Source organism: Lagenorhynchus albirostris, chromosome 15 (assembly GCF_949774975.1).
Source record: "Lagenorhynchus albirostris chromosome 15, mLagAlb1.1, whole genome shotgun sequence".
In the NCBI taxonomy this organism is placed as follows: domain Eukaryota; kingdom Metazoa; phylum Chordata; class Mammalia; order Artiodactyla; family Delphinidae; genus Lagenorhynchus; species Lagenorhynchus albirostris.
In genome coordinates this window covers 23,885,201-23,903,746 of record NC_083109.1, presented here as the reverse complement: position 1 = coordinate 23,903,746, position 18,546 = coordinate 23,885,201, and the positions used below count along the sequence as shown (strand labels likewise).

The 18,546-nt window shown below is 54.0% G+C and overlaps 2 protein-coding genes across 5 annotated transcripts; both read right to left on the bottom strand.

The window, feature by feature from the left end:
- Positions 1-261: 261 nt before the first annotated feature.
- Positions 262-7,379, bottom strand: EIF6 (eukaryotic translation initiation factor 6). 4 transcript variants are annotated; one of them, XM_060124714.1, is made up of 7 exons: positions 6,891-7,379; positions 6,252-6,370; positions 6,032-6,117; positions 4,106-4,281; positions 3,390-3,566; positions 3,021-3,202; positions 262-527 (listed from the first exon to the last, which is right to left on the bottom strand). In XM_060124714.1, the coding sequence occupies exons 1-7, from the start codon at positions 6,912-6,914 to the stop codon at positions 518-520; spliced, it is 774 nt and encodes a 257-aa protein (XP_059980697.1). In that variant the 5' UTR covers positions 6,915-7,379; the 3' UTR covers positions 262-517. The 4 variants fall into 4 exon arrangements, with proteins under 4 accessions (XP_059980697.1, XP_059980695.1, XP_059980698.1 ...); XM_060124712.1 differs by lacking the exon at positions 6,891-7,379 and adding an exon at positions 6,629-6,865; XM_060124715.1 differs by lacking the exon at positions 6,891-7,379 and adding an exon at positions 6,600-6,758.
- A 321-nt stretch (positions 7,380-7,700) lies between these two features.
- FAM83C (family with sequence similarity 83 member C) lies at positions 7,701-14,220 on the bottom strand. The gene is made up of 4 exons (XM_060124711.1): positions 13,633-14,220; positions 11,308-11,475; positions 10,974-11,098; positions 7,701-10,461 (listed from the first exon to the last, which is right to left on the bottom strand). The coding sequence occupies exons 1-4, from the start codon at positions 14,101-14,103 to the stop codon at positions 9,021-9,023; spliced, it is 2,205 nt and encodes a 734-aa protein (XP_059980694.1). The 5' UTR covers positions 14,104-14,220; the 3' UTR covers positions 7,701-9,020.
- Between the last annotated feature and the right edge of the window lie 4,326 nt (positions 14,221-18,546).

Below are 18,546 nucleotides of genomic sequence, written 5' to 3'. Positions count from 1 at the left end.
CACACTGGCCTAGGAGAGAGTTGAAACAGACTCATCTTTGAAGCCAAAAGTATGAGGCTGAAGTTGTGTCGAAAATGGGAGAAGTACAGTGGAGAGTGCTGCTTCCTCATGTCCTGGGATGAAACCGCCCATCTGGTGATGGGGGGAGAGGAGTGGGAGACTGTAGAACTAAGGGGTGTGTGTGCATCCTACCCCACCTCCCCCCGGAACAATGGTGGGGGGCTGAGTGCAGGCTGAGGTCCCCAAATAACACATTCAGAATGGCCGGAAGAAGCTGCCCTTTAATGGGTTGGCACAGACAACAGAGCTCTCAGCCAGAAGCCATAGGACCTGTGGCAGGTTTTTGCAGTAACTATAGATTCAGGAGATGGGCACAGGTGAAGGGCTGGGCGTCCAGCCACTGAGTCCAGGTGAGCTCTCTGCCACGGCCCTGCCAGCATCCAGGACAGACTGGGTGGGGCGTGGAGACGGAGCCAAAGTCCAGAGCCAGGAGCCCATGAAGAGTATGGAAGGTGACTCAGGTGAGGCTAGAGAGAGAAGGAGCATTGTCAGTAGGTGCTTCACAGAGCACAGCTCACCCTCCACTCTCAAGGTGCTTGCCTCCACCCTTACCCCAGGACCTCTGTTCCAGCTCAGCCCCGAAGAGCCACACACAGAGGGCCCTCCAGATTCCACTGCTCCCACGAGTCACAAATCCAGTCTAGCACTCTCAGTGCTTAAAAACTAGAAGTAACTCCTCCACTCGGGTGGGTGAACTCAGTAACTTATTCAAATCGTTACTGATCATAAATCAGAGCCTCACAGGTCAAGCCCAACAGACAGTAGACAAGGGAACAAGATGGCTCAGAGAGGGTAAGGGACACGTCCAGGCCCCAAATCCTCTAGTGGCAGGGCTGCGGCCAGAACATTCTTCCTGGAGGTGATAATCATGTGCACGATTATAAACATGAAGTATGTATTTCTTTTTTACGGCTGCCCCTCACGGCTTGTGGGATCTTAGCTCCCCGAACAGGGACTGAACACAGGCCCTTGGCAGTGAAAGCACCAAGTCCTAACCACCGGACCACGAGGGAAATTCCCTTAAGTACATATTTCTTCTTTGTTTTTCTTTTGTTATCTGAAGTTTTTATTTCTCTTTACTAAAAAAGTTGGATTCTATCTTAGTTTTCCTAGGATTGGCTTTTCCTCATAAAATCTTAAGTAGAAGAAATGAAAGAACTTTGGGGAAGCTGAGGTACATATTTCTAATCCCCGACCTGACACCTTCCTTGTGAGGTCTCATGGGCACCTCAAACTCAACAGGTTCAAAACCAAAGGAGGCTAATGAGTTTTGTCTCTTCTTTTCCAACACCCATGTCTTTATCTTAACTGCAATGCTGACCAGGGCTGCTGACTGCAGGCAGCTCTGCCTGGCAGTTTCTGAAGTTTCACCATTAAATACAACATTTGCTGTAGTTTAGTAGGTAACAATTATCAGGTTACAGAAATTTCTTTCTGTTCTTAGGTTGCTGAGAAGTTTTTTTTGTTTTGTTCTTTAATTAAATGGTTAATTGTGAAAGTACTGTTTTCTTTATGAGGTTCAATGTTCCAAAAGGGGAGAGAGGGTATATTCTATTCATCACCCCATCACTACTGTCTGGCACATAGTAGGTGCTCCAAAAAAAGTTGTTGAACAAATAACAAAACCACTGGTACCACTTTCCTATTCAGACCCTTTCAACTGCTCTCCAGTGCTGACAACAGAGTTTGTCAGTGTGGTCTCCAAACTGCCCTCATCAGAATCACCTAGGAAAGATTATTAAAACAGCCACACATGGTTGGGTCCCACGCCAAACTGAGGGAATCAGTATCTGAGGGGTGAAGGCAAGAAACTACATTAACAAGTATCTGAACATAAACCAAAGGTCAAAACACCTACAGTCAAAACTTCTTGACATGGGCATTCAGAGTCCTCAACACTGGGAATAAAACCTTTCCCCTTCACACCTTCCACACTTCCCCATCCCTGGTTCTGTTTGAAATGCTTCCCCACCCTATCTTCGCATTTTCAATTACCTACTCATTTCCCTGAAGTCCAGACTAAATGATCTGTCCTCCCCAAAACCTGCCTGGATTCCAGAAAGTGTATCACAGGAGCTTCCAAAACCACAAAAGGCACCTTTTACTTCTTCTTTGAAGGTAGCTAACTTATATATGGCCACTACATCTTCTCTCCCCTGCTACAATCTAAGTCCCTCTCAAAGGCAGGATGTAGCACTAAGCTGCCGGACTATCCCACGTGGGGTCTTGTCCATAGGGTTCAATGAACATCAAGCAATTGAATGAATGAAGGAGGGAAAATGAAGGGAAGTTCTGCCCCTGCTAAGTAGGGAGTCTGCTACTGGACACTTGCTCTACTTTGGGGTTTCTATCCTCATAAAGACTCCTGTGCTAGCTGGGTATGGCGTGCCTTGAGAAGGATCCTAAATGGGGGGGGGGGAGGCACTAAATATCCAGCACCTGCTGCTCTTCCAGAGGAAGAGATTCTAGAGCCTAACACCCCAGAACCTTCCAGGGTTAGGGCCCAAGAACCCACTCTTGTTTTAAACCCACAAAGTTCAGATGATGGTGATTTTGATGCATTCCCCATACCCCCGAGTCCCTTAGGCACCTGGGTCTCCTCAGTTCCTAAAAGCAGCCTTCCCTCCTTCCTTCAATTAAAAAGCTCTTTCCTGTCTCAGGCTACTGGCTGGGGACACTGACACACAGGCAAATACAAACTGCAAAAGAATGTGGTCAGTGATAAAATAAAAGACAGACTACAGAAAGGATATACTGAGCCAGCGTCTTCAAAGACGGCAGTGGGCAGATACTCAGGAAAGGCTTGTGGACTGTACTGTGCTTGCTCAGCAGTGTGCAGATGTGGCCTCACACGCCAGGAGAACCTACCAGTATGAATACAGCGTGGCTCCCATTACAGGTGGCATCTCCCTCCTCTCCCCTCCCCTCCCCTCCCCTCCAAAGAAGAGAGGCCCAGATACCTGTCAATGAGGGAATCCCGCATGCTGGTAGCAATGGTGCTAGGCTGGGCTTCATTCAGCTTGAAAACACTCTCCACCACTGACAGCTCTGTGCTGGTCGTGTCCAGGCCACAGAAGGCACACCAGTCGTTCACTACCATCCCAGCGGCGACCACCTCGCTGCCTCGGTTCACAGTGCCCGCCTGCCAAGGGACGGCTCGGTGTGGATCATGGCACCAACAGCCAAAGTCATGAGGACTCTCCCCAAACCCTTCTCCCTGACCCTCAGCCCAAACCCAAACTGTGACAGATAATAATCTAGATTCCCGAATACTGGGCAAAGGGATCTGCTCCAGCAGGAGACAGAGCTCAGAGAATAAGACTGCTTACCACAAGGGGGACCTGAAGGAGAGAGGACAGCTCATCCTGGTCTTCAATTGAAGTCTTGGGATGCACCAGCCCTCCCTGATTGCTGAAGACACAGTAGCTTCCTACCAGCACCTGGTCAGCTATTGTCTGTCTGAAGACTTCCACCTTTAGCACATCAGCCAGGATTTCTTCTGTTTCCTGTCAGCCAAAGGTACTGTGCTCAGCGCCCAGAACAAGCAGATCAAAGAACCCAGGGCCTCCACACCCAGACCCACCCAGGGCATGACTCCCTAAGCTCACTCCTCTGCTATGTAGCTGCATATGGAAGCTTCACCCAGAAAAAGGAGGGAATACAGCTTGGAGCAGAGTCTAGACCAGCTATGGAGCCCCTAATATCCATGCATGCCCTGAAGAGCCAGAGGCTGGTCTCCACATTACCCTCCTTTCCTCTAACCCACAGGCAAGAGTTCACCTGTCAATCTTCTCTCCTAGCCCTGGCTTCAAGACCAGATGGGTCAATCTCCCTGATTCTGAAGGACTGATACACTCCCTAGCTTCTTTCTGACACTGATCATACCATGGAAGGCCTCTATTCACTATTCCAACCAATGTCTGAACTGCAGGAGCCCAGGTATAAAGAGAAACCACAAGAGATACCCCTAATTCCTGTCTGATGGGCAAGAATGGTGGCTAACCGCTGACTCGGCTAATATCCTGTGACTCCTGGGCCGCCTCACCCTGTCCAGGTCTGGGTGGACTAAGGCCACGTAGTCATTGCAGGTGGTGACATTGCCCAGGGCCGAGAGCCGCTCCTCCACCCGCCGGATCTGCACTGAGTCTGGGAGGCAGTTGCGAATGTGTTGCAGCTCCTGGTCGGTGGCGTTGCTGGGCACCAGGAGACCATGCCTGTTCCCTGGGGAGACCCAAATTAGGGAAGGTGGGACAAGGACGGACCATGAATACACAAGATGCCTGCTGAGCCCTGGGGGCTGGGGATACAATCCAGCCCAATTAGCTTCCCCAGCAAAGCTTCAGACCCAGACCCCAGTCCTCCAAACCACTGATCCATACAACACCCGGGGGACCAGGAGTGCCAATGGGCAGGCCAGAGATGACCTAGGAGTTTGTCCCAACACATCCTGCCCAATTCGCCATCATCAGCCAGGAGGAACCAGGACTAACAGGAAGCGCTCTTGGGCATCAGTTGTATTTTAAGAAACTGAAGTAACACTCCACACCTACCAGAATGGCTAATTTTTTTAAAAGAATGTCAATACCAAGTGTTGGCAAAGATATATGGAGCAACCAACAGGAGTATAAACTGGGCGACCACTTCAGATAATTATGTGGCATCATCTACTACATTGAATACCCAGCCATTCCTCTCCTAGGTATTATATATCCAATAGAAATACATACATTTGTTCACTAAGAAACATAGCAGCAATACTCATAACAGACCAAACTGAAAACTACCCAAATACCCACTATCAAGAGAATGAATGAATACACCGTGGTATACCTACACAAAACACAGTACACGGCAACATGAATGAACCACAATTATCTTGTGACAACAATGACTAAACCTCTGCCTAACTCTGCAAGGTCACAACTCTGAACTTCTCAACTGTAAGTTTCTCCCATCATAAAAAAAAAACCCACCAAAGATCAGGTTAAGATCTCCCTTGTTACCTAAGAACTAGCTTCAAGTCCAAAGGTCATGGTTAGGGATAAGAATGTTCTGCCTGAATAAGAAAATACTCAAGAGTCCAATATCATCAGGCTTATGATTAAAAATAAAGGAACAAACTCCTATTTGAGCAAAACTAGAAAGAAGGGGAGGCAGTAAAGGCAGACAGATCCAGCTCAAAGAAAGGACAAATGGCCAGAGTCAACCGTGCTGAGGGATATAGGGGCACATGGTAAAGGGAACTGAAGATTGAAATGGGTAACTGAACAGTACACCCCAGAATCTTAGCTTGTCATTATTATTATTATTATTATTTTTTTGGTGGTACACAGGCCTCTCACTGTTGTGGCCTCTCCCATTGCGGAGCACAGGCTCTGGACCCACAGGCTCAGCGGCCGTGGCTCACGGGCCCAGCCGCTCCGCGGCATGTGGGATCTTCCCGGGCCGGGGTACGAACCCGTGTCCCCTGCATCGGCAGGCGGACTCTCAACCACTGCGCCACCAGGGAAGCCCAGCTTGTCATTTTTTAGAGGCAGAAACAGACGCTCCGAAAGTGGAAGCAATTTGCCCAGAGTCAGTGGCCGGGGAGAGATGACAATCCAATCTTCCCTCACACCAGGTGTGGAACTGGGCGAGTCACTTGGGTTCTTTGAGTCTCAGCTTCCTCATCAGTCAAATTAGGCCAATAATTCCGACCTCCCAGGGTCTTCGTGAACAAGGACTGAAACAAGGGTAAAAGTGAAAGCCCTTAATGTTATTTGTGATTACAATGATCCAGAAGCCTTTGCCAGAGGTTGTCCCTGATCTGTTGACACTTAGGGTCCAGCACAGGCCTGAGAGATTCTGTAGTCCCTGGAAATAATGGATGAAAGCCCAGAAATCCCTGGGTCACCCGGGGTCCCTTCTAGGGGTATAATGAAAGGCGCTGGGAGGCTCCATTTCCTCCCTCGGCGACTTCCAGCTAGCTTACCCACACACATGCGCCCGATGATGCGGCAGCCGGCGATGGAGGCGTGCACCACAGGGATGGTATCAGCAAGCTCACCCTCGAACACACTGCAGGGACAAGGACTCGGTGGTCACGGGGCTGGGGGGCCTGAACCCTCCCTCTGCCCGAGCCCCAGACTCCCAAGTACCCCTCCCAGCCACCCACCCACACACTGCCCACGGGCCCCGGGCTCCCGCCGCACCTGTAGAAGTTCTCCGACCCTCCGATGGCCACCAGGCAGTAGGTGTTGGTAAGTTTAGCAAAGCAGCCGATCTCACAGTTGTTCTCGAACGACGCTCGGACCGCCATGAGGCCTAGGGGCTGCGGGACAGGGAGCTCAGGGCCGGCGGATCCTCTCCCGGAACAGGGTGCTCCGGATTCGACCCTGGGTCCGGGTCCGGGTCCCGCGGCCTCCGCGCCTCAGGCCCCGCCGCAACCCCGCCCCTCTCGGCCCCCAGCCCTCGGGGCCCGCCCACCTAGCCCCTCCAAACACGACAGCCCCGAATCCTTCGGCCCCCAACCCTCACGACCCAGGGCGTCCGGAGCTAACCCTGCCGGTGTCTCGCCACAACCGCTCACCACGTAAACGAAACCTCCGCACGCGCAAGAGGCCTCCTCGGCCCTCGGTAGGTTTCCGTTTCCGCCTCCTCCCTGGGAGACTTCCGAGAGAACGCGGCGCACGCTGCCACGCATGCGACCACTCTAGCGCCAGCCTCTGGGAGCACTCTATGGCTGCAAGTGGTCCTGTCTCTACCCCGCCTGGCCCCGCCTCCAGCAGGCTCGCATTCATTCATTTATTCATTCAGTCAGGAGCTTTGTAGGAGATAATATCGACCCAGACCCGTGCTGGTTGGATGTGAGGCATCAGAATGGAGGAGCCAGGGATGTCTCGCAGAAGATGGGTTGATGATGGAGTTATATCTTAGTTCCCCCACCAGGCATCGAACCCGCGCCTCCTGCATTGGAAGCGGGAAGTCTTAACCACTGGACCGTCAGGGAAGTCCCAGACGGAGTTATACCTTGAAGTAAAGCCCGAGGAGGAAGAGCAGGTGTGGGAGAGGTGAGGGACAGAGTGAGGTGTCGGACAGATGCCCAGGCCGGATCTGGAGCCCAGGGGAGACTGAAGGGCTGAGATGTGGAGCTGAAGCCTGGGGTGGATGAAGTCACCCACGGAGAAGGTGTCCATCACGGAGAAGTAAGACCACGACAGAGGCTGGAGAAGGAGGCGTGGCCAGAGGATGAAAGGAAACCATGCTGAAGAAGGTATTGGAGAGGAGAGGATGGACGAAGCCGGGTGTCAGGGAGGGTCCAGAGTGGGCAAGGGTGTAGGGGCTGATGGGCAACCACTTTCTGCCTCCCTCCCCCACCCCCGACCCCGCCCCGCCCGCAGATGGTGGCAGTCAAGAGACCTGCTCTGGTGGACGGATGAACTTGGCCCCCATTTTGTACAAAAGCCCCAGGGTCTCGCAGAATGTCACTCTCAGCGAGGACAGAGGGAAACTTGGAGCCCCTTTCCTCCCCACCCCCCAGCCCTCCTGCAGCCGTCCACTCTCCTTCAAGGACCTCTCCATAGTTTGCCTGAATGGTGCCCTTCCCCTGTCCCCAACCTGCAGTTTCATAACTCTGCCTTCTCCAGGATACACCAGGCTGCTGCTGGGTCATAGCATGTCTGCTTTTATTGATTTGTATCACGTATACTGTCCCAGGCAGGTCGCAAGCTCAGGAAAAGGACCTACATCTGACAGAGCCTATACTTCTAGGGACACTCAGCAAAATGAGGCTGGTATGTGTGTGTGTGTGTATCCACGTCCTCTCCATCCTCCCAGATTCATCTCAGACCCACTCGTTCAGTCCTCTCCATGGTCTCTCTTCAGCTGGTTCCCTCTACCAGGAATTCCTCTAACCCTCGCCTCCATCTATCCAAGTCCTTCCCACCCTTCAAGGCTTGGCTCAAAGGCTGCCTCCTCTAAGAAACTTTTCTCACCACTCCATCATCACCACCATTTGCTGGCCTTCATTCTCTACCACCTTCTGTCACTGGTTAGCCTTTAATTAGATACACCAGTCGTTTATGCATTGAATCCTTGTCTCCCAGGGACTGAGTCTGATTCATTTCTCAACCCTATGGCATGTCCAGCACAGGACTGGGTACACAGCTTAGGTACAAAAAGATACTGGTTGGTGCATGCATGCCTGTGTGTGTGTGTGTGTGTGTGTGTGTGTGTGTGTGTGTGGTTGTGTGCATATTTATGGTCTGTGGATCCTAAGGGGTCTACGGTGTGCACCGAATGTAACCATTCATTTACCCAAATGACATTTATTGAGTACCTATAACTAGAATCCTGAGTGTTTTGGTTTATCACATGGACTGCATCTGTGGGTGTAGTTTGTGGGTGTGAAACCTGTCAGTGTGCAGTGTATATTGTGCAGGCATTTGGAGCATCTCTGTTACTATGTGGATTTTGTGTGCATGGGGACATGGGAACTGTTGATATTTTGTGTCCTGTCTGTGCAAAAACACGATCTTAAGAAATTAAGAGTCAGAGACACAGATTTGAGCCCCTGTCACTTACTCGGACCTGATTCCAAGCAAGTCATCAAACTCGCTGGGTCCCAGCTTCTAAATTTATATTATAGGGAAGATAATATCTATGATCCTAGAACTGTACACCTACTAGAGCTCTATCTCGTAGGGTATTGTGAGGATGAAGGATGAGAAGTAACTGGTGAGAAGGGCTCAGCACAGTGACAAACGGCAGGTGCCCAGTAACCGTGGGTTCCATTTCCCCACATGTGTGCATGTACGTGTGTGAGCAAGAATCCCAAGCCCAAGGAGTGTCTAACCTGGGCCTCTAGACTCCCTCTCCTCCCTATAAGGCCCCTGCTCGAGCTCCCACCCCAGAGTCTGGGACCTGAGCCAATCTAGAGTCACAGTGGATGGAGGACGGACATGTCCTTTCTGGGAGCAGGACTACAACTGAAAGCGGCTTTGGAGCAGCTTGGACTTGGACTTGTTGTACTGAATAATGAGGTCCAGTTTGCTGTGGCCCAGGGTCAGCCATTTCTCATCCCCAGACAGGCCACTGCTACTGCCATTGCGCTGGCCACCTGTGGGGCCCCTGGGGAGGCCAGGCTCAGGTCCCTGCCTGGTGCCCTGTAACTGATGATACTTGGTGATGAGGTCCAGCTGGCTGTGGCCCAGAGTCAGCCGCTTCTCATCCCCAGAGTCCACTCCAGGCTTTCTTCCAGGGCTCGGTCTGGGGAGATCACTGGACCCAGGCCCCTCACCCCGGAATGGGCCAAACTTCATGATGAGGTCCAGCTGGCTGTGTCCCAGGGTCTGCCGTTGTTCTTCTTTACCCTGCTTGCCAGGCCTGGCCAAGGAGTTGGCTTCAGGGGGCACTCTGGAGCCCCCAGCCTTGGGGGACTGTACCTGGAGGTCCAGTTGGCCATGGCTGTGGTTTGGGGACAGCCTCTTGTCCTCTGGGGTCCGATTGCCAGGCCTGGGGGAACCTGACTCAGGGGGACCCCTGGCATCCTGGGCCTGGGGCAGGAGATCCAGCTGGTTGTATCTCTGATTTGAGGCCAACCTCCTGTCCTCTGGGGCCTGCTCACTAGGCCAAAGGGAGCCTGAGATGGGGGTCACCCCAGAATCAGGGCCCCCTGCTTCTCGTGCCCTGGGGAAGGGGACGAGGAGATCCAGCTGGCCATGGCTCTGACTCAGAGACACCTTATTCTCCTCCACTGCCTCCAGGGCTGTGCCGGGTACCCAGCGGCCTCGTGGGGGGCTAGTCTCCTGGCTTCCTGTGACCCCATTCTCTGGGAGCCGGGACAGAGCTGAGACGCCCCGGGGAAAGGAGAGGAGGGGGCGAGGGTGAGCAAGCAGAGGTGACCCCCCTCCCAGGGTCACAGGGCTGGTGCTATTGGGGTTGAGGGCAGGGGAGGACTGGGACCAGGGGGACGCCCCCAGCTTGCTCAGGTTGGCCCTGTAGGGCCCAAGTAGGGGGCCGTGGTTAGGGTCTGAGAGCTGGCACTGCAGGGAGGGCTGGCCATCGGCCTCACAGCGGGCAGGGCCCGGGGAGGAGGACCCCATAGCCATGTCACTGCAGCCGCCGCCTCTTGGCTGAGCTGGGTAGGAGGAGTGACCCATGCGAGGTGAGCACTTGATGCTGCTGAGGCTGGTGCTGGAGCACGACAAGGACGTGGTGCTGGGGATGCTGGGCCCGAAGGACCGGGCCACTGGGGGAGGGCATGGCACCCTGGGAGACAGGGGATCTTCACCTCCGCAGAAGCCCTCCACGGGCCGGGACTCGGCATAAAGACAGCGGAACTCCCGGTCAAAGTCTTCCACGATGCGGCCCCTCAGCTGCAGCACCATGCTCGTGTGGGCCTGGCTGCAAAGCCAGGTGAAGCTGGGGGCAGAGGGTCAGGGTCAGGAGGCAAAGTGCAGGACCTTGGGGCCAGGCAGGAGTCACAAACAGGGGAGCAAGATAAAACCACCAGCACCCCTAGGGCCCAAGTGAGGGGCAGAGCTCTGACTCCAGAGTCTGTTCTAGCCCTGGCTCAGCTTAGTGGACTTCGGCATGTGGTTTCACATCTCAGCCTCAACTTCCCCATCTGTAAAATGGACCAAGGGCCAGGTTCCCTGAAGTCCCTCCAATTCCGAGGTGCAAGAGTTATTTTCTATGCCAAGGGCATTAAAGTAGTCCTTCCACAGAGTGAGCTCCTCCAGGGCCCAGCCCAGGGCTGTCTTGCTCCCCACACTGGCCCCTGGGCCCTGCACCATGCCTGCCACATGGCGGCTGCTCAGTTCATGGTGGAAGCGATGGATGAAGAAAGGAAAGTTCAAAGCTGCCAGGTCCCAGGCACCCTCGCAAGCCGGTGGCTCAGCCCCAGGCACCCTCCCCGCCATCCACTTGCTCACCTGTAGCTGCCTGCCACCACCTGCTCACCGTCAATGATGGCGAACTTCTCCAGGGCCTGCCCCGTGAAGCGGCGGCCTGCCTTGCTGCAGTATGTGTTCCCACACGTGCTCCGCACACGCATGTTCTGGACCAAGGAGGGAGGGAGGTTGGGAATCACCTTTAGAGGACAGGGCTCAAGCCATATCTAAATCCCCTGGGGTCTCTGACCCAAAATAGCTATAGGAGAGCCCGGCCTCCCACTCCCATTGACCCCCCATGCTCACGAACCACCCGACTGACTCTCCTGCCCTCCCTGACTCCACACCCCAGTTCCTGCCCCCGTCCCTTGCTGACCCGTAGGTGCCCTCCATTGAGGTCCATCTTGTAGCACATCTCCAGGAAGTGCCTCAGGTGTTCCTCGGCCAGAAGCAGGTAGACGGGGACACCACGCCAGCCCGAGGCCTCCATGAGGTCACACAGAAGCTCCATGTCGGTGAAGATGTCCATTACCACAGCCACCACCTGGCGGGGGTGGGGGGTGGGGGGAGCTCAGCCCTGCCCGGGGCACTGCCGAGGCCAGGGGTAGAGGCTAGATCCCCGGAGACAGCACTGGACTGAAAAGCAGGAGGCCAAAGCCCATGAGAACACCTGAACTGGGAGGGCTTTTAGTGGTGACCCAGCCTGGGGGTTCCTGACTTGGAAGCTGGGGGGTTTCACTGTCTTGAAGCCCAGAAGGCTGTTTGAAAGTTTTTGTGTGCATTTTTCTGAGGACGGTTTGTTTATCTGTCATCTGATTCTCAAAGAGGTCTGTGGATCAGCTGTACCAGTCTAAAGGTCTACTCTACAGATGGGAAGACTGAGGCCCAGAGGGGGAAAGAGTCAGAAGCAAAACCCAGACCCCACTTCCCAGGCTAGCACCTCACACTCCCCCCACTAGCTCAAGCTGTAGCTCTGGCTGTCTGTCTGAGGCTCCCTTCTCACGGATCAGAGCTGCAGGCCAGTTACTGGGGTCTTCAGTGCCCTTTGCTAGACCCACCTGTTTCCCTGAGAAGCTGCAGAGATCTGCTGTGACCTCTTACAACTGGGACCAAGTTTTCTGCTCGGTGGAGAGGCGGGGCTTGCAATATCTGCCAAGAGAACCTCCTCTCCCAGTCCAGGCTGAGAGGCAGGAGGTGTGGAGCAAAGCACTCCAGCTCTGGAGCCAGACAGAGCTGGGTTCGAACCTGCACTCTGCTACTTCCTAGTGCTATGACCTTAGATGAATTCCTTCACCCCTGGGAGCCTCAACTTCCTCATCTGCTAAATGGAGATAGTGATAGCTACCTCTCAAGAGTTATGGGGAATTTAATGTGAAAATACTCAACACACAACAGAAGCTCAGTAAATGTTCCTCTCCTGCTGCCTCCTTAACAAACAAAGCCATTGGGCCACAGGGGGAGGAAGCACTTCCCAAGATCACTCTGAGAGTCAGTGACAGCCCAGAGTGGAAGCTTGGCTCCTGACCCAGAGGTGGAGGGTCTAGACGGGAGGATGAGAAACCAAAGCATTGAGGGATGCCCTAGTCCATGGCACAGGCCTGGCCACAGGTGAGGGGAACAGGACAAGCAAGAAAGATCAAAGGGCAGGGGTGATGACAGCAGCCATCTCACTAATAACCCCATTCCCTGTGCCAGTCGGGTCTGGCCCTCCCCTGCCTGGGACATAGGTAGACGTGCCAGGGAGGCTCTGGAGGTACCAGCAGGATGCCAGCATCCTGGCTCCTAACATCTGCAGCAGGTACCCTCAGGGCTGCTCCCCTAGCAAGAGCACTGAGTCTAAGCCACCCCAAACTCTGCCTAGGGTCATCTGATCCATCTCCCTGCCTCCTGAGTCAGAGGCCAGGCCTCCAGGAGTGAGGCTGTGCTAGTCTGTAGCTGAAGGCTTCCCAGGTACCAACACCCCACCTGCTCTGCCGCTTCCCTTTCTCCTGAGGCCTGCTCCCCATCCTTGAGCCCAGCAGCTTCCGCTCCTCTTTCCTTTGGGTGCAGAGCTAAAAGCCCAGCCCTCAAGGCCATGCTGAGGTCCAGGCACCAGTGCCCCTTCCCCTGCTTCAGGCCAGTGGAGATACAGTGCACAAAGTGAGGTGCGGTTGGGACCATTTGTCAGGAGGCAGGGCTGTGCCTGGGGCCCGGGGCCTGAGTCTAGAGCCCTTTCCCTCTCCCTGCGCCCCGGGTTCCATTTCACCAACTGACTGGAACTCCTGAGTAAGTCCCAGTCCCTTTCTGGCCTCAGTTTCCTCCTCTGTAACTCAAGGGGGTGGCTCAGATGCTCACCAAGGTTGGGGTTCTTAGTTTGGGGATCACAGACCTTTTCGAGAATCTGATGAAGGCCATAGGCCCTCTCCCCCAAAAGAGAGAGGATCCCCCTCTGCAATGAACACCACTTTGCACGCGTTTTCAGGGTGTTTGTGGAGTCCCTGAGACCCATCCCCTGTTCTAAGCGTGTTCATAATGTCCTCGAGTGCCAAGAGGTTACCAAGGTAAATAAAACACGCCCACACTCTAGGAGCTTGTGATGTGATAGGGGGCAGAGGTTCTCGTCCCAATGCTGCCCCCAAGCTGCTGTGTGGCCACACTTCCCCTCCCTGGGCCTCAGTTTCCACATCTGTGAAATGAATGTCTGAAGAGACGAGGCCCTTACCGTGCGGGCCTGGCTGAAGAGGAAATGCAGAAGGTTCTTGATGCTCTTGGCTTTGTTCCGCTGGAAGTGGATCACAGCCTGCGTGGGCCTGAAGCCCGTGGCCCGTGGCACCTCGGGCCAGCCCAAGTCCAGGTCCGGGGGGTCTACGTCGGAGGCCAGGGGGAAGTAAGTGCCGGAGGTGACTTCGGAGAGCAGGCTGAGGGCGTCAGGCCCGGCAGCCCCTGGCCCCACGGCCTCGCCTAGCTCAGAGCCCCCGCGCGCATGGCTGGTCATGTAGTCCACATCCAGAGGGCTCAGGAAGAGCAGCTCCCGCTCCTCGGAGAGGACCCGCAGGTAGGCAGCCTCTCCCCGCTCCAGGAGGGCATCGGCCGCCAGCCGGGCTGCCTCGCTGTGCTGGAGCACCCGCGATGAGCTCTCCCGCCACCGCTGCTGCTTCAGCTCCTCCACCCGGCACCGCAGGGGCCCCGCCATGCCCTGAGCTCCCAGCGCCTCCGAACACGCCTGCCCACCGGCTACCCTCACCCTCCAGCAGGCTCCATGGCCTGCACCCCGGGCTGGCCGCAGCAGGAGGAAGATACCAGCAGAAACTAGCTCCCACCCGCCTGCCCTTTGTCAGAGCCACGCTCCACCCCGTTGCCCCCGGCCTCGGGAACCTGTTGGGTCAGCCTCACATGTCCGCCTGCTGTTGGGACTCGCCCGCCCGCCGCCTGGGGAAAGGGAAGGTCCTTACTCAGCACACACTCCCTCCGCCACCGCAGCGTCACCTGCTGCATCCCCACCAGGCTCCCAGCAAGTTTCCTCCAAACCCTGCCCTTCCGGAGTCCCAGTGAAAAATGCTGTCCCACCCCTGAAAAATTCTGTTCCGGATGTCTGCGTTTCCACCACCCTCAGCTCTGGGGAACCTCTTGACCTGGTGGCGCCAGACCCAGCCTTTCTCCCCTCCTCGGGGGCTGAGTATTAAATGGTTAGTGAGAAAGTTGGTTGAGAGGATCGGGGGACACGCTGCATGGTCCGGAGGCAAACAGCAGGCCAGTTTCCGTTCTCTGCCCCCATCAAGGGCCTTAGTCCCGGAGTCCTCAGGAGCAGGGTGAGGCTTTGCGCTGGAGAAGGGGGCTCAGCAGATGGCAGCTAGCTGGGAAGGCAGGCCGGGCAGAAGTGGTCACAAGGGTGCCAGCCCCACCTTTCTGTGGAGGGACGAGGTCCCATGAGGGTGGCCGGGACAGCAGAAGACCTAATGCCATGTCTCAACGACCCCGTTTAGTACTGGCTGCACTTGCTTTAACTGATCTGTGATCATGTCCAGATCAGACACAGGTTCCTCTATGCCCACAAAGCTTCACTTGGGGCCCAATGCATGCACAGCGGGGCTGGTGCTGGCGAGGGGATTTAGGGGCTCCCTGCGTCAAGCTGGGCCCTGGGACTAAAGACGAATGGGGCTTTGTCTCTGAGGATCCTAGAGGGGCCAAGGAGGGGCAGGGGCAGAGATCAGAGCCCCGGGTACTCTAAGGAGGCCCTTCCCTGGGCGTGGGGAGGCTGCGTGAGGGGCAGGGGGAGGAGTAAGTGGAGCCAGTCTGTGGGAGGGTAACAAGCCACGGGGGTAGCCGAGGTGTCAGGGCCTTATCTCTGGATTTGTTTAGGGGGAGAACAGAGCCATATCTGGGTCAGAGAAGCACTCCTGGGAGGGGAGGAGTCATGTTTCTGTGTTGCTGAGTTCCTGTGTTTATCCCTCAGTGTGTATATGTCTACCTGACAGTACATATTTTTGGATCTTTTAAAAAATTATTTTTAATTAACATAAAGTTTACCATCTTAACCATTTTTAACTGTGCAGTTCAGTGGTATTAAGTACACTCATATTGCTGTGCAACCGTCACCACCATCCATCCCCAGAACTTTTTCATCTTTCCCAACTGAAACTCTGTACCTATGAAAGGCTAAGTACCCTCCTCACCCCCTGATAGCCACCACTGTACTTTCTGAGTGTGAATTTGACTACTCTGGGTACCTCATGTAAGTGGAATCATACAGTCTTTGTCTTTTTTGTGACTGGCATATTTCACCTAGCATACAGGTTCACTCATGTTGAAGCATGTGACAGGATTTCCCTCCTTTTTAAGGCTGAATAATATTCCATTGTGTGTACATACCACATTGTTTATCCATTCACTCACTGATAGTCACTTGGATTGTTTCCACCTTTTGGCTATTGTGAATAATACTGCCTGAACATGGGTGTACAAAGTTGGCTCTGTATTTTTTAATATTTCCGTCCATGCCCACATTTGTATTAGATTCCATTTTTTTAAGTAAAAAAAACACTGAATATTGACAATTTCACGTGGCTCAACTCAGCATAGACAGGGACACCTCAGAGATATTATGGGTTCAGTTCCAGCCCACCGCAATAAAGCAAATATTGATATCTCAGTAAAGTGAATCACACAATTTTTTTGGTTTCCCAGTGCATACAGAAGTTACGTTTACACTATACTATAGTCTATTAAGTGTGCAATAGAACTATGTCTAAAAAAACAATGTACATACCATAATGAAAAAATACTTTATTGCTAAAAAATGCTAGCCATCATCTGAGAACTCAGGGTTGCTACAAACCTTCAGTTGGTAAAAAAAAAAAAAAAAAAAAAAAAAAAATGCAGTATCTGCAAAGCACTGTATAGTGAAGTACAGTAAAATGAGGTATGCCTGTACACTATACCTATGCATTACTATATACCTGGGCACGTGTGTACATTACATACTGTCTATTTGTGACGTTTGTGTGTCTGCTTGGCTGTCTTCAAGTAGCTAGCTGCACATCAGTGTATATTTACCTGCATGTGCATCTGTGTATGTTCTCGTGTATGTGTCTGGGTGCATATCTGTGTGCATGAATGTCTGCGCGGCAGGGGTGGTCTTTGACCCTAACATTGGACTGTGGTACTAAGTGTCTGTACAAGGGAGCTCAGCTGAGAGGGGCAAGGATGGGAAGACTAAGTTGAAAAGGGCTCCAAGGGATCCCGGATACCCTGATAATAAAAGCGTATAAATCAAATGAAATCCCCCAGGGCTGCAGGACTGTCCACCCGTCCTATGGGCTGAGTGGGTAAAGGGCAATGGGAGGGCAGACAAGTATATCCTAGCCTTGGGGCTGAGTCTAGGGGTGGGGACCCAGGGTAACGAGAGCCATACAGATAGCTAAGCCCAGACCCTGGATGCAGTGGGTCGGGCACAACCCCCTTAATAACTGTTATTAAGAGGAAGAAAATTATTTTCCTGTCCAGGGGGTGTGTCAGGCGCCTGCCTGGCATCCTTCTGCTATCCTAGGGGCCATTTAGCCTTGTCTGTTCTTTCTTAGAAGCTGAGTGGCACCTGGGCAGGTGAATGTCGTGTGGGGTCGGTGGGAGCAGAGGCTGGGCTGCAGCCCTTCAGTTGCAGGCTGCTCTGATGCCAACACTGCCACACGCCTTTACTGTGGCACCTCTGGGTCAGGGGAGACAGGATTCCTGGGAGGAGCAGCCAGGGCTAGTAGGGGCGCCAGAGTGTGCCTAAATCCCTTGAATGAAGGCAAAGTGACCTAAGAGCCTGACACAGGCACAAGTCGTGAGGATTCCCAGAGACTGGCTCGAGCTGGGTATTGAAGGATGAGACAGATTTTGAGACGTGCAGGGTGGAGGGCTGGGCGTTCCAGGCTGGAGGACTAGAGGGGCGGGGGCCTGCCTCCTGAAGGTGTTGCAAGCAGCAGTGCAGGGAAAGGGCTGCCGGAAAGGCTGCCTGGAGCCACACCCTGAAGAGGGCCTTGCTGAGGCCCAGAGGTTGGCAAGACCGTCGAGCGGTATTTTAGGATAACTTAGGAAGCAGGCCCCCGGGGGCAGGGTGGCCCAAAGCAGGAGTCCCAGAAACAGCCCAGGTGGTGTGGTTGGCTGTTCTTGAGCGCCACACAGGCCTTCAGGAGGCCACACTGGCTCTGGAACTTAATGGGTGAGCCAAACAATCACAACTCTGAGTCACGGTGGCGTAATCTGTAAAATGGGACCAACACCACCTCCTTCACCAGGTGGTTGTGAGGAACACGTGGACTACTCTGTGTCAAGTGCCTGACTGAGAGGACGAGGAGCTCAGTACCTGCTGAATCTAGAGCTTCTCCAGCCATGAAGGGGCAGGGGCTCAGTGAAGGCCTGACGGCAAACGAAGCAGCACCACGGAAGCTCCTTCGGGTCCGTCTCCGGCCTCTTCCAGACCAAAGGCCAGCCCTGAAGGTGAACATGGCCCTGGGCCATGTCAGGGGAGTGTGGCTCTGAGACTTGGCCTCTCATCCCAGCTCCCAGGAGTCAAGGTCCTCTCTCTACTCTGCATACACAGACGAGCACTGGGCAAGTACGATCACAAGGAATAAGGATTTTGGCATTCTGCTTTGGAAAGGTGACTGTGTCTGGGTCTACACTGTAACACTGTAACGATGGGGTCTCACCCTTTCCCCCACGTCCTTCCCTCCACCCCCTCTACCCATCCGTCCACTGTATTCCATCCCACAGTGGGAGACCTGTCCCCACTCCCCATGTTTCCATAAGGGGAGAGAATTCCCACTCCACTCTCCTGGAGGGGAAGGGTGAGAGGACCACTCCCTAAATCCTCACAGGCTTCATCCTCCCCAGAGGAGGGGAATGGCTTAGCTGATTAGTGGCTTAGGGAAGGAGCTGAGCTCAAATATTTCTGGGTCTCTCTCTGTCTCTCTCTCTCTCACTCTTGGTTCTGCTGTAGGCAGAAGTAGCATATTCTCCATTGATCTACACTGTAAAATTCCACAGGAGGTTCTGTCCCTGCCAGGGAGAGAGGTCTGCCCCTTTTTTGGGGGCGGGGGGCGTGATGTTTATTTGGGGGAGGATATTATTAAGTCCATTTGGCCCAAAAGCAAAA

What these genes read in the sequence shown, in the direction of transcription:
- EIF6 (XM_060124712.1), bottom strand. Translation starts at nt 6,742, where the DNA reads ATGCGTGGCAGCGTGCGCCGCGTTCTCTCGGAAGTCTCCCAGGGAGGA. An exon ending in GGGTCGGAGAACTTCTACAG is followed by an intron (nt 6,118 to 6,251) that starts GTGCGGCGGGAG and finishes TTGTCCCTGCAG; the next exon opens with TGTGTTCGAGGGTGAGCTTG. An exon ending in TCCACCCAGACCTGGACAGG is followed by an intron (nt 3,567 to 4,105) that starts GTGAGGCGGCCC and finishes TTTGGCTGACAG; the next exon opens with GAAACAGAAGAAATCCTGGC.
- FAM83C (XM_060124711.1), bottom strand. Translation starts at nt 14,103, where the DNA reads ATGGCGGGGCCCCTGCGGTGCCGGGTGGAGGAGCTGAAGCAGCAGCGG. An exon ending in TCTTCAGCCAGGCCCGCACG is followed by an intron (nt 11,476 to 13,632) that starts GTAAGGGCCTCG and finishes CACCCCCGCCAG; the next exon opens with GTGGTGGCTGTGGTAATGGA. An exon ending in TCAATGGAGGGCACCTACGG is followed by an intron (nt 11,099 to 11,307) that starts GTCAGCAAGGGA and finishes TCCTTGGTCCAG; the next exon opens with AACATGCGTGTGCGGAGCAC.